Source organism: Acromyrmex echinatior, chromosome 4, assembly GCF_024713525.1.
Source record: "Acromyrmex echinatior isolate Ae372 chromosome 4, ASM2471352v2, whole genome shotgun sequence".
In the NCBI taxonomy this organism is placed as follows: domain Eukaryota; kingdom Metazoa; phylum Arthropoda; class Insecta; order Hymenoptera; family Formicidae; genus Acromyrmex; species Acromyrmex echinatior.
In genome coordinates this window covers 7692342-7707466 of record NC_141855.1, presented here as the reverse complement: position 1 = coordinate 7707466, position 15125 = coordinate 7692342, and the positions used below count along the sequence as shown (strand labels likewise).

Below are 15125 nucleotides of genomic sequence, written 5' to 3'. Positions count from 1 at the left end.
TAATAAATAACTAGTTATACAAATATTTGTAATCATTGATTTATTCATATAATATTAAACTACATGACAATCTTAGCCAATTATTCGAAGCACAGGTAGAATCAACACGTTACACAGGCTTTGCGAAAAGGACACAGCCGGCATCGTGACCTGTTCGTAAAGTAGAGGGGGTCTCCAATGATGATCACGACGCCATTAACTGTACGTCCATCGACGCGTGTATGGCACTGTTCGTCAGTTCTGCTGTTATTCCGAGGCGATTCGAACATTCGAATCTTGGTGACCGTGGCGGAAGTCGACGTTTGCGGAAAAAATTTGACTGAAATTACTTTTCTTACCTGTACCTCCAAGAAATCGTAAGTACGAGCGAAAGAAGCACGATGTTTGAAAACGATTTGGTGCTGATGTTCGACATGAATTTAATGCATCGTCGCATCGTGTGCCATGGCAATGGAGAACGCGCGATTGGTATTCAATACATCAATATCGCGCCAAACGACAAGTGCTGTGTCTCATTTAAAAATTGTGACTGTATTAAGTTTCCTGTACGTGCTTGACAATTTTACATAAATAAAATCCAATGTACGTGCTTGAATCACTTCTTGTAACATGAGCCTGCAAAGCTATTAATTATCCACGCACTTTTGACGCATCTTTGATATTGGCGTTTGAGAAAGTGTTGTAAATGAATATTGACGCGATTTTTCGGATGTGTAGTATTAATTTTACGTATCGGCACAATTTCGTTTTAATCTCGATAAAGCTTTTACTTGTAATTCCCTTAGTATGTGTTTACGTTGGTAACTCTGATGCGCGTCGACGCCCAAGTTTTGCGACTGTCGCTCAATAACGTCATCGTGATCAGTGTAATTAAAGCGCGCTTTACGTTTTCTCATATTCGAATTTTTATTTCAGTGTAAACAATGGCGATCGTGGAATCTTATTGGACGCCATGCGTTTGGTCAAATAGTGTGAAGACCGGCTGCAAAGCTATAGCGTTTTACACAGTGGTGAGTGTCTTTTAATCGACTAAGAAATTCTATAAAATCACAATATAGTATAACAATGTTAAAGTACATCTAACAATATTATTTTAACATCTTGAAATTTACTGTATAAGTATAATCAATAATTACTTCCTTGCAGGCGATTAGTATAGTGCTTATAACGTTAATATCCTATCAACTGGCTGGTGGCGATTCCACGCAGCTGTATAATCCGTTGTTCGAAGCTGATGTAAGAGGATGTAAGTAGTGATATTGATCATGTATAATAATGCTGCAGAAATGATATAAATTTTAGAAAGCTGAGCTAATGTATTATTTCCCGGGTTATTTGTACGAGAATTATTAAAACTAATATTTGTCTTATTATAAATGACTCACGTAAAAAATATTTAATTACTAGTTATTAGTTTAATTAATTTAATTAATTTAAGTAGTTACATTAGTTTAATTAATTTAATTAATTACATTAAAGTACGATAGATATTAATTCATACTTTTTTTAAGCAATAATACAAATACGAGATAATTGCAAGTACAATTTGAAATTAAAAATGATATCTAATATTTGCAAAATTAAGTAAATAATATGATTAAAAGTTTTTAAAAAATCTACTGACAAATATATGCGGCTATTTATTGACGTACTTAGATTAATGAAATTCAAATTTCCTTTCTGTTTAATGTGAAGCTAATTCTTGGATGCAAATATTAGGTGTTGGAATTAATTCGTAGCGTTTTACAAGTGATGGGAAGTACTTTCATTAATGTATTTTTTAATGCTCATGTGAAATAAATAACATTCTTTCATTAAAAACGCTACGAATTAATTCCAAGACCTAATAGTAAAAGCAATTGAACAACTGTTTGTTTTAACGAAGCCAAAAATCTTCTGCATTATTTAATCATAAGTATTATAATATAATTTTATTTCCAATATTCCTAATATTATAATATAATAAGCAATATTTTGAAGAATAATCTGTACCATGTAATTATCGTATTAACTAAAATTACTAAAGCTGTTAACATAAGTGGTTTGTAATCTTTTATAAAAAATTATTTAAATTTATAACGGTGCATTTTTCCTAATTTTTGTTGCAATAGGTATATAATTAAATTAATCAAATTTTCCTTTTTATCCACTTTTTTAAAGATATATATAGTATACTCAAGTAAAAATTATTTATACTTCTAATCTTAATTATAGCTTTACTATTACAGAAATCTAATACTAATTATAACTTAATATTGGCCAATTTATTACTGGTACGAATTAATTATTATAGTTACTTATTTGGAGTATTAAAAGTACTAAATAATAATGCTTTTCATACTTAAAATAAGTAATTAACCGTTCAACAGTATGGATCGTTCGTGTCCAAGTCATCTCTTATACTTGCATAATTTTTATAACTTTTTAAACTTTTTTTTAAATTTAGAATAGCAGAATAATTTAGTAGGGATCTTAAAGAACATATGTGAATTTTTACAGAATTTTTCCAAAATGATCTATGCGTGTCGCTTTAAAGTGTTAAAAATATATGTGCTATTGCAGGGTTAATTACTGTCTCTCAGTGTTAAATTTCTGTGAGAGTATTAATATTTATAAACTTATTGCTTAATTTTAGTTTATGAACTTTTAACTTTTACAGCATACTTAACATTCTATTAAAAACAATAAGAGACGCCTGCAATTTTTAGCTATGCAAGTTGTCGGAGGCTTCCTCATCTTCTATCTGCTTCTGTTAATCATATGCGCCTTGTTAATGGTTTACGGCGTAAAAGAAGGCGTACGTGGATGGTTATTGCCATGGCTCGTTGGATGGTTCATCGTTTGTTTGTTCCAGTTAGCCTTTGGACTGTGGCTTTTAGGCGGTTATTATATTTATGTGAGCTCCTTTTCTTTATTTCGAAGATGATTGTTTTAATGCTCACAATCATATCATTTCTTTATATTTTTATTTCAGTTGGATTCTGTATTTGCGACATTATGCAATTGGCTTTGGATGTCTTACAATGTAAGTGTATTTTATTTTTTAGTATTATATGAGTTATTTTCAGTATTATATCTTTTATGTTTTTTGCAGATATACTGCTGGCTGGTTGTTTTGTCGATGTACAGAATTTTTGCAAAGCTGCAATCTCCAAACATAGAACTTTTGTGGCCTTAAAAGAAAGCACAATGTACGAAAACAATATGTACCTATTGCGACCAAAGTAAGGAAGAATCTCTATTTCCATTTACTTGTAAAACGTAACTTTACGTAAAAGAACGTATGAACTGTTAAGAATCACACAAAGTTCTCCAGTTGTTTTAACACACACTCGAAAAATTTCAACAGTCTAAGAAAGCAAAATTCATCTTTTCATCTTTTTATCATATTTTAATTTTTACAATTAGTCTTAAAAATTTTTATATATATTTTTAATGCAATATGTTTTTGATAGTATTTATCTTTAATAATATTTTTAGAAATTTTAAAATAGACTGTGACAAATCTAATTATATTTTTTATATTTGTTACGTTCATATAATATTCAATTAACATTGATCATATCATGGAGCTTTTCTACTTAAGTTTGAATAGTGTACAATTTGTTAGTCGATGAGATTGTTTATTTCATAACGGAAGACTGAGAGAGGCCTTTTAACACATCCGTCCAAATCACCGCATATGCATAAAAAGCTTAGAATCTCATTGAATAAGCAAATCAAAATAATAATAATATAATAATATCATCACGTTAATTAAAAATTCGTTAGGCCTTTTACATGGCCACTTATTCTGAGTATTTTATATAGATTATACAATTTTTCTATAAATTATTTTTTCTACATAATTAGTCTAATAATATACTTATAAATCCTTATTCGATGTAAGAGCGTCTATTTATATTATATAAGCAATTTATATTAAGATTAAATAAATATTCTATTATTATTATTATTATCTTCCATTACAAATATGTGTAACTATTTACATTTTTCTATTTTCCTTTCCTGATACACAAATTGCCGTATTTGTATGATATAAAATAATGCTTGAAAAATCTTTAATTGCAAATATATATTTTCTTGGCAGAAATTTATAAAAAGAGAATAACTAACAATGTTTGTACTCTTATATTCCTTATGCTATATCAACTATACAGTAGATGGCATGACGATTCACTTTATTCGGGTAAAGGAAATTTATCTACAAATGGTATTCTCTCATTCAAATATAAAATATATCTTATAAAAAGATAAATTTATAGCAGAAAAATTCTTATAATTTCATAAGTTTTTGTAATAATAATTGATATAATAATAATTGATATAATATATGACATTTTTACATTACCTATCTCTCTTTTCTCATGATAATTTATTATTATTTAATATTTCTATGTTCTACAGAAAAACAAAGAGTTCTTAGCTTATTTAACATTAACGTATTATTTATATTACTCAATTGTAAAAATTTAATGTAGAAGTTGTTGAAATTCACTAGCAGTGTGTCTATGATTATAATTATAAATCGGGATATCATAAGAGACTTCAACGTGCATGTACTCTCTAAATTGTAAGATTTCGTTCTTTTGGAGTAAAATTCTTAAAAAAATTTAAAAAAAGAATATACTGAGTCTCATGCATTTTTAACAACAGCTTGAAAAATCGTATAACATATGTACAGTTTCAATTTAGAATTGTGTTTTAAGATCTATAAATAATCAATGTGTAGTTTATTTTACAACTAATAATTGTAAAATTCATATAAAAATATTATTAAGCATCAAGACCCGCTTTGATCAAATATAAATTATATATTATATTTAGTTCTTCTTCTCTTATTTGTGTTCGAACAACAGTTCACATACTAAATATATAGAATTTATTGTAAATTATGATCTTTTCTAATTTTTAGTCTAATGAATTTTCAACTTAATGAATTTTTTGAACACATAATAGATCTATAATAGATCTTTATCACATATGATTTTCAATTTACCTTTATATATTTCTATTTCTTCTTCTCAACTGTTTATTGTATTATCTCTTATCAAAAGAGCGAATACATCCTATAAGTAGCACAACAGTAACCAAATATTGGCTCAATATTAGCCCATTATATTCCTAACATTAAATTTAACCAATGTATCGCCAATAAATAAATTTATTTATTAGCACCTACATATTCATATGCACGTATATAAATGTATAGACGTATGTGAATGTTCAGTATATTGAGCTCAGGTCCATAGATTCATGAACAAGCCCAAATGATTGTACGAATCATTCCTCCGGATAATATCCGAATTGTCACTGTTTATACCGTTTGACTTACAAATGACGGAATGAAATCCGCGAGTTCGATGATGTGCCGATATCTGCGAGAAACCAGGCGCTTTCTAAGCGCGACCTGAGTACCGTGGTTCCTGTTTCAGTGATTAATGACGACGCGAGAAATCCTCCCTCATCGGACCACCGGGTTTGCGCGCGAGCCCATCTGTCGAAGACGATATTAATGGATTCGTCCTAGTGAAACGTAGCTTCGTATCTTGCATCCAATTAGTGACGCGGTTTGTCGTGAGTACGGAGAGAGAGCGCGGAAGACTTGACAAATTCTCGCGAAATAACGGCTCATGTTCGCGGATTAACGACGCGCGTGTCTATATCGTCGCCTCTGGCAGTATTTGAAACATATAAGTTAAGCTGATATTTCGCGATGATAACCGTTAATGTTTGTCTTCGCTTTGAACGTATCATTGAATGAATTCGTCTCGTTCATTCTTATGGGAACATACTAAATAATATACAAAATAAATATAAAGAAGTTTAATCGAATTTATTACTTTCTAATCTTAACTGCTAAACGTGTATAATTAAAAACTATTTTTAAAAATTTTCATATTTATGTATACGTTTATTATGTTAAAAATTGTATATAATTAAAAAGATTATTTTACTAAATTCGAGCATATACATATAATATTTTAATTTTTGTTACAGTTTATAGAAATTTTGTTGAATTTTTAATGTTCATGGTTGTGATAATGCAAGTAGCGTTTTCTGCGGCAGCAATCTTTCCTTTCTTATACCGATAGCTCTAGTCGCACATACACGTGCATAAATTGTAGGCGGCTTAGAAGTGCTGATAAGACTGATATGGCGCATAACGCGTCCATAAACGATGTATAAAAGTATGAATGGCACATTCTTCTTATACTGATAGCGTCGAGAGGAAAACGTTCCTGTATAGGCTCATCCAAAGTACATATATAGTTTAAAAGTACCCTACTAAAAGTATTTTATACATTTTTGCTTTGCTCTTACTTCTTACATTTCTGCTTTTATTTTTATTATTTTCTTAGTTGTTATTATTTTATTTTTCATTACTTTATTTTATTATATATATTTTTAGTTTGTTAATTATCATTTTCAGCGCTTGAGAGAATGCAGTTTTAGGGCACTTAATAAATAACGATATTTATCTATTTATCTCTCTCCTTCTTTTTTTAATGTATTTATGATATTAATTTAAATTCTTCTTTTGTAATTAATTAAAATCTTCTTATGTAACTTTTTACATTAATAAATGTGTGTATCTGCATTTCTTATAATAAAATAAAATCCATCATGTTTTCATATATAATTGTTTAGTCACGCTACATCTGAAATTAATAAAATTTGTATAATCGTAAGGATCGTAAAACTGCAGAATATCCGTAAGATTTGTTTGCGATAAAAGTCTGCGGACTAAGAAAGTGACAGCGGTGGAGCATCGACAGAGCGACTTCGCCATATGACGACGAAGTCAAGCGAGTCAACGGCCCTAAACGTCAAGCGGAAAGGGCGGAAACGGCGGGCCGTGCATAAATAAGCGCCTGGAAACCACAATGCGTTTGCGGAGACGTCGCGTGTGGGCAGCGGTCGAGCGGTGCGTGTACCGGCCATTCGACCTGAAAATCAATGTGAAACAATTTGGCTGACGACCTCTCACGTGACACGCCGTAAATCTCCGGGACGTCGATGATCTTTGCAGGTCTCCAACGTGCCGCAATAGAATGTAACGCGTTGTAATAGCGAGAAACGGACTTGTCGACATTGGGATCTTAAATTTTACGATAATTCATACAACATGTAATAATAAGCAATATACATTATACATATATATATATATATATATATATATATTATATATATATATATAAGTTGGATAATATCATAATAATTACTTCTGATAAGACTAATATTAATGACTATAGAAAATAAAGAAGTAGAAAATACATGCTGTGTATTTCTTTACAAAAGCATCAATAATATTCCTAATATATCAATTATTTGTGCTTGTTTAATATAAGATTTAACTTGAAATCAAATAATTTATCTTATAAAATAATTCCAGAAGTGATACTTTCGTCGAATTTTGCGAATTTATTGCTATAACAGGTATAACACAACAATTGTTGCAATTATTATAATAATTATGATAAATGTTACCATAACATAAATTTATTAGCATAATTCCTCATATGTGCTTTCGCGTAAATACAACATTTAAAGATACTTAAATTTAACGTGGTTAATCATATATATCAGTACTTTCGTGATTAACAATAATTACGCCCGCGAATGCCATTTAAGGACACTACGAACTTTCGACTTTCCCTTCCCTCTGTCTGCCAATTACAATCGCCGCGTTTGGATGAGTCTTAACGTCTCCGAGCATTTCACGAGTTGTTGTCCACTGTTCGTTAAGCCAGTTTCACGATTTACGATTCCGCTGAGCGAAATGCGAATTAATTGAGAAGGAGATGGAAAAGCCGGAGGAGATATTGTGGCTCTTTAAGAGAAAACGAGAGAAGGATGAGTTAAAAGGAATCACTCGTAATAATTGTAAATATCTCGTGCTGGATCTGAGCGAGCATTATAGTTTCATAAAAGATCATGACACGTAAATACATGAAAGTCCCATCAAATTTATTCGACTCATTCTCCTGTAAAATGGAGATTAATCTTTTGCCACTTACACTTTAATATGCGGCGAATTTTGCTCTGACTTCTTGTTAATTCGTATTTTATCGTTTTCATGAATGAAGCAACGATAAGCATTCAGATAAGCCATCAAGTTATCAGATATCGATGACAAGAAGCTATTTTAAAGATTGTGATATATACATTTGAAGAAAAACAAAATTGTTCAATTGACTAAATTAATTTAGGTCGTCTTTATTTCTTTTGATGAAAAATGTAAATCAAACTTATTATATTTAATTTGAATACATACATTCTATCGAACGAAGGAAATAAAAACAAAATAATTAATTTAGTCAAATGAACAATTTTTTCTCAATGTAAGTATTTACCTTATTTTCGTTGTTTCTTGATTGCGGATCGCGATTAGACACTCAATCTTCAATTAATTTTATTATAATGTTAGAAACTCACGTCTAATAAATTGGATACTTATATATTTATTTACATTCTTTAAAATTAAAGCAATAAACTTTAAAAAAAAATTATTACGTTTAATGTTTAAATGATAGATATATTTGTGTTTACTTTTAAATTAATCTTATTGCCGTAGCATAAACATGAAGAAAATCGATATCAATTTATTCACACATGATTTACCCGAAAAAAAAGTTTTTATTCAATGTGTGAAATTGAAGTCTGGACGGAGTTGTTGGACGGAATGTTTATCCTTCGATCTTCCCCAGGAAAAAATAATACCCTCAGTCAGTGGCTCCAATTTCATCTTCTGAATATCGAAGTACGTTGAAAAAGAGATGGATACGTTTTAAGAAAACACTTAAGTCATAGCCTGCTTCAGGTTTTGAGGCGCCCTAAGGTCGAGCGATAACCATTCGGACAGATATAGTTGAATAAATCTTTTTGAATGACTTCCTACTTGTCAAACCAAAATAAGTTTGATCTATTCGTGTGCATTTTTTTTATTCTTATCTTTTATTGTTAATGAAAATACTTGCACGCAGGAAAACTACTTTACCTTCTTTTCTGATATCGATAGAATTCATTTTTTCTTATTAATTCATTCTTTATATTATTTGTATTTATTCTAAATCGTAATTAAACAAACAGATTATACTGACAAAATACTAGCATTTTCATCAGAACAGTTTACAATCAATCATTCAATACAAATGCAAAATTTAAAAATTATAAAAAAAATTTCAGTTTTACATAAAAATTAAATGAACAAGTTATATTAACATTTAATATAAATGTGCTTTTCAATTCAAAATTATGATTTAAATAATCGATATCTTTAAGCATTTAATTTTATTAATTTTATTGTAGCCTATTAAAAAATAATTTAAGTAAAAAATAATTTAAATTAAAAAAATTTTTATGCATAAAGTGTATTAAAAATAAACTGTTTTTAAATTTATAAATATTTACAATTTAACCTTTCAGATTTAATTTTTTTTATACAATGAGAATGAAGAAAGTAATGCATTTTGATTACATTTCGGCGAACCCTGATGAAAAAACTGCGTCTCACATGACGTATAAAAAAAAAGAAATTTTTTCGAGGAACTGATGCAGATTTTTGGAGCAGCAGTGCGTATATGCAAAGGGACCGACATACAGTCTCATAATGTATGTATCTCGCTTTCTATCGGAGCTCATGGGACCATATTAGTGCATCCTGCATTGCACAAACCGCAATAGTCGGCTGCAACCTCCATATTAGCAGCGTGCACTATTCATTTTTTTCGTGTATACTTCATTGATTGTAACAATACACATGATATTTGCACGGTAATGCACTCATGCATTCGTACAATTGTATTCCCTCTTGCGGATTGTATTCCCTCTATGCTGTCATTGCTCAAATGATACAATTCTTCTCTTTTTTTTTATATTATCTAGCTTGCTAATTTAATAACTAAAATTATTATTTTCTTAGACATCAAGTGGAATACTTTTATATTCTGTATTTTTTATATATTTCATCGCACATTTATAAGATGCTAATAATCCGTTCAATCGTTCAAGGATAGCTCGAAAAACTCGACGAAGCATTCTAATAGAGAAGATCCTTATAAACGATCCGCGATCGTAGATCATGTCTCGTGCAAACCTCCGCGCCGTAGGTTATTTATAATTGTTAGGAGCGCATTGTAACGAGTGCCTGAGTTATTGGACGTCGCGAGGAATATTGTGTCCTCGTTGAACCTCCTGTCACGTCATGGCCACGCGCATACTTTGTATCACACCCGTTATACTTGCGAGCTGCTCTCAGGCGATGAGGAAGCGTCGTGGACCTCGACCGACTTAAACTGCATTTCCTCACTGCATCGCGAATCCCACGGTTTCTATAACAAGCCTCGCGATACGAGTTTTCAAGTTCTTTATATCTCAATTATAACACGCAGCAACATCAGAAATAAATCAAGAAATAATTTGGATGCTAAATTAAAACCTCGATTAATAAATCGCATGTGAATTACTTCATTAACTTGTCTGATGGCCAGGAAATGTATGTATAGTTACGCTAATGCCCAATTAGTACATCTTCCATGAATTACATTTTTAACTGACATGGATAAATTCTGCTTCTAAGAATTAAATTCGTAAATTGTCTGAATTATTTAAGACGATTATTTAAAACTCTAATATCTGTATATTATTTTACGAAGATTTAAAACTTTTTTTCTTAAATATTATGATTTCTAAATATATAATAATTTAAAACTTTTTAATATGTGCCAAATATTGAAAGAACTGGTTATTTTTCTATGACTTTGATATTTCAAAAAAAGATTTCCACAACTGTATTTTCTCATAAAAAAAAAATTAAATGAGATTTAACTCTGTCTTTTTTTAATTTTGTTTATAAAAAGGATTGATATAAGTCAGGTAAGCCTCAAATAATTTGAATCAATGTTTATGGAACGATTCTTAGAATTTTATAAAAATTTAAATCTCTTGCTAGAGATGCACGTTCTGTATTTCTTTGCAACTGATACTCCTACGAGATTCTACCACCGCAGAACAGTGAGACTTAAATACCTTGTAGATCTCTCGGACGAGGTTTCTCTCGCGTCCGGTCGCGTGTCGCAGATCCGCGTTGCTTTCATGGCGTCGAATTAATTTTCATGGATTTCCGCGGGGCGAATGAGACAGGCTCGCGCCACGAACACGATCGTTTCTCGGCCGTAGAGGGAAATTAATTGGACGCGGCTATGCAACTTTACGGCTGTCACCATTATGTGGCCTTTACAGGCGGCTTAAAGCGTCGTTGCACCGCGCCATACGAGATAGTTAACGATTAATGCGATCGTCCGTTCGCTTTACCGGCGTGTTTCACACGCGGGGTCTCGACTGAACGACGTTAATTGCGCTATCAAGTAACGTCAGGGTGTCGCGTATCGCCCGCGATAATTGCGACTAACTAGTCAACTTCAATTGGGATGAATTGTCATTTTCTCGCGATCGCTTTTTTCGCTGTTACATCTGTCGCTGATCCTTTCATATACATTTATTACGTTTCATCTAACTGTATCACTCTACTAAATCAATTTAACGAATATTAAATTGAACGCTGACAGCTGTAGAAATGGATGACTTTCGTATTAAAGAAGACACTGCGAGACAGACTTCTAAAGTTCTCCAGAGAAGAATACATTTCAAATCAACTGTAATATGTACAATCGAAATAAATCATTTTTTTTAAACAGTATTAAGTGAAAATGGACCGAGAAATATTGAATACAATTAAGTGAAGAGAGCCCTACGCAAGGTAAGTCTTAATGCGTGCCTAGTAATATTTTTATGTGATTTTTTAATAATTTTCAGTTTAAATAATTGCGCGCTAATTATATATTTATTGGTCTTGAAATGCATTTCTAAACTAAAGTATATAATCACCTAGAGTATATAATCACAAGTTAAATTGCATTAAAAAAATTTTTTTTTATATTAACACAAATTAATTTTTGCACAAACAAGTTTCTGTTTTATAAAACTATTATATATTTTTCAATATACTTTATATCTTTTTGTAACTTAAATATTGTCACGCAAGCATTAGAGTATGCATTATAAAATTATTCGGAATGCATTCCGGTCCGGAATTGTTCAACTATTCCCTAGATTTTTATTGTATTTTCTAAAAAAAAATGGAATAATTCCAATCGGAACCTATTTCAAACAGTTCCATAATACATATCCTGAACGACGAGTTTTAGATTTAATTTGTAAATGTGTGAATCACTCAAGCGATGACCATGGTATGTAACAATCACTTTGACGCGAACTATACAGCAGCAATGAACGCAGTTCCTGCCACGCGCTTTTCACCGGAACCCGCAAATAGGCCGACAGTGTCCAATTTCGCATTACGCAAAACTGAAACCGAGCACGTCCGTTCAGTTCTCCATCTACACCTGTACATTGTAATCCAAGCGTTCGCAAGGACGAATCTAAATTACCACTCTCGCAATTAATACGTGTCATGGTCGCAGTAAATAAACGAAGAACACGTAGACATATGGCTGTCGCTCATAAACTGCAAATTGCGGTAAGCGCAAATGTAATCAATAATGATTCTGCGGGTTACCGTAACCTGAACAACGATCACTGTTGGTTGCGCAATGATTGATCGATACGCGAAGTTACAGTGGATTATATCGGTTGCAGTTTATTTGTCTCTCACTCCCCTCCCTCTCCCCTCCCAATTGAATAAAAGACAAAAAAATTAATTGCGCCTGGTCTTTAATTCTGAGAGCAGCGCGATTAATTGGAGAAATGCTCGCACGGTCGTGTCGTCATGATGCATTTATTACTCGTGCGAGACACGCTTTCCCACGATCGCAAGACAGCTTTTCCTCCCGTTCTCTCGCGAAAGAGATTCGGAGGTTCCGAAGTGCTCTTGAGAGAACCCGGATGCTCAAGGGATCAAAGGATATGAGGAACGCGCCGCTGTATTAATACCGAAATCCCTATTATTATTGAAATCATTCGGACCCTGAGGGTGTCACGGTATATTAAAGCTACTATGCTTGTTGCAGAGGTGCTATTATATACCGGGTGTGTATGTGAATGAAGAATTATTGTAGCGTGCTCGGTGGTCCACACGAAGATAAAGAAGATCGATGTAAATCGTTATTAAATTTAATACTGACAGTTTAATTGCTATTTAATTGTACAAAATGTTATGGTTGGATCAATTTCACACCCAATAAATAAATAACTTATAATTTATGTATAAGTTCATTGGAAAATTTGTTTTTCCCATTACAGAGAACATTTTTATATTAAGATTAATTTAATATTTTTATATTAAATTTCATATTTTCAATTTCTGCGAAAGAAACAATTTAATTAAGGTGTAATCACATTTACAGATCACTTTATTTAATTACTTATTCTATCATGTAAGTCAAATTAAAATTTGAGTATTTACGCGTTACTTTCACAGAAAATATCTCTCTCTCTCTCTCTCTCTCTCTCTTTCACACACACACACAAGAAGAAAACTTTTCCGTGCGATCGTTCATCGCGATTCCCGCGTAAATCGCAAAATTCCAGACGGAAATGTCGGCGAAAGCCCGTAAAAGTCGTGGATCTCCCACGCGGATGGATCTCGCGGGAGAGATCGCACGGAGCGACGCTGGTAGAGCGGATTATGGAGTTTACGTGTCGTATTATCATAGACAGTGCAATGTCACGAGCGCCTCGTGTCGTGTATCGGGGCCTTATAGGAGCGGCCCCGACCAACCACCTCGGTATAATCCGTCGATCCATATTGCGAGATCGATGCGCAAGGCGCTGCAGCTAGCACACTATATGTATGCACGTCGATACCGATACATGAGCCAGTCCCTCGTAGAAATTAATCCCGATCGTGGTTCGACGATCCGTCATTGGACAGACTGAGCTTAGCTCTGGAGAACTCATACGACGGACGTTCAGCAAATACAGGGATACGCTGGGAATCGGTAATATAATAGTTTACGATGTTGACAGAGACGAACTGCGGGTAGAGGAACGAAACCGAACGTGAGAAGTATATAAACGTGTATAACTTTGAAATTGCCCGCTTTTCAAGACTATAAATAGATGCTTTCGAATAGTTGTTATTGATTTTATTCAGTTTATATCCGAAGAGAACAATTTTGCTGAAGTATATCTAAGAATTTAAGTATTGTATAGTTTTAGAAATAATTTTGTTGAGCCAAAAAGATAATTTAGTATAATAATTATAATTACAATAAATAATAATAATTATTATTATTATTTAGGAATAATAATTATTAATAAACAACTCAAGCATGATGCAAAAACATGAGATTTTAGCAACCAGCTTGAATGTCCTACATAATTATTTTTATATATTTTTTATTGTACAACAAAAAATTATTTTCAAATTTGTATCTAATTAAATTATTAGATATTTTAGTAAAACCGTTTTTTCTTCGTACGTTAAATTTTATTGATTTTGTTTTTCTTTTTGTATTACTAGTAACTGTAATAGATTTATGAGCCTGTAACCCTTATAAATTATTACTTTAATTATAATGTGTATTGTAATATCTCGGAACTGATAATACAATTTATCAGAGTTCTGAAGTAATATATAAGTTTTAAGAACGATCATTGATAAATGTCAAGTCTCTACATTAAAAACTGGCGTCAGATAATTTAAGTATCGTGTCAAATTACTAGCGCATTAACATTAGTACATCATTTAGGCGAATTATCTAATATCTAACCGAGGTACTCTCGCCCGCGTGCGTTTTAAGCATAGTCGATGCGATCAAACGCGTAGTCGGTGCGATTAAACAAAATTGAACGCACACATAATCATGGACAGCGTGCATTATCTTATCACGCGCTATGGATCGCAGAGGAAGATGACTGTCGGAAGCCTCCTTATCCGATAAGAGGCGGGTGTACCCGCTTATTATTCCTAGCAGAAGACGAAACAAGGACGAGAAGGTAACGTGAGTATCACGTGCAAGGCGACTATAGCTTCTGCACCGAGAGCTGCCTCGAGCATTTCGGCGCGGCATTCTCGAGAAGAGGAGCACGCCGCTGCTCGTGGGAAGATGAAATTGGGTTAATCCTACGAGCCGTTCTTCGTCTCCGAGAGGGCAAGCCGC

General features: G+C 32.3%; 1 protein-coding gene across 1 annotated transcript; it reads left to right on the top strand.

Moving 5' to 3' along the window:
- Positions 1 to 72: 72 nt before the first annotated feature.
- Positions 73 to 3972, top strand: pasi1 (septate junction component pasiflora 1). The gene is made up of 6 exons (XM_011066801.2): positions 73 to 356; positions 916 to 1010; positions 1147 to 1246; positions 2709 to 2896; positions 2975 to 3025; positions 3095 to 3972. Exons 2-6 carry the CDS (start codon positions 924 to 926, stop codon positions 3176 to 3178), a joined length of 510 nt encoding a protein of 169 aa, XP_011065103.1. The 5' UTR covers positions 73 to 356; positions 916 to 923; the 3' UTR covers positions 3179 to 3972.
- The last annotated feature ends 11153 nt before the right edge of the window (positions 3973 to 15125 follow it).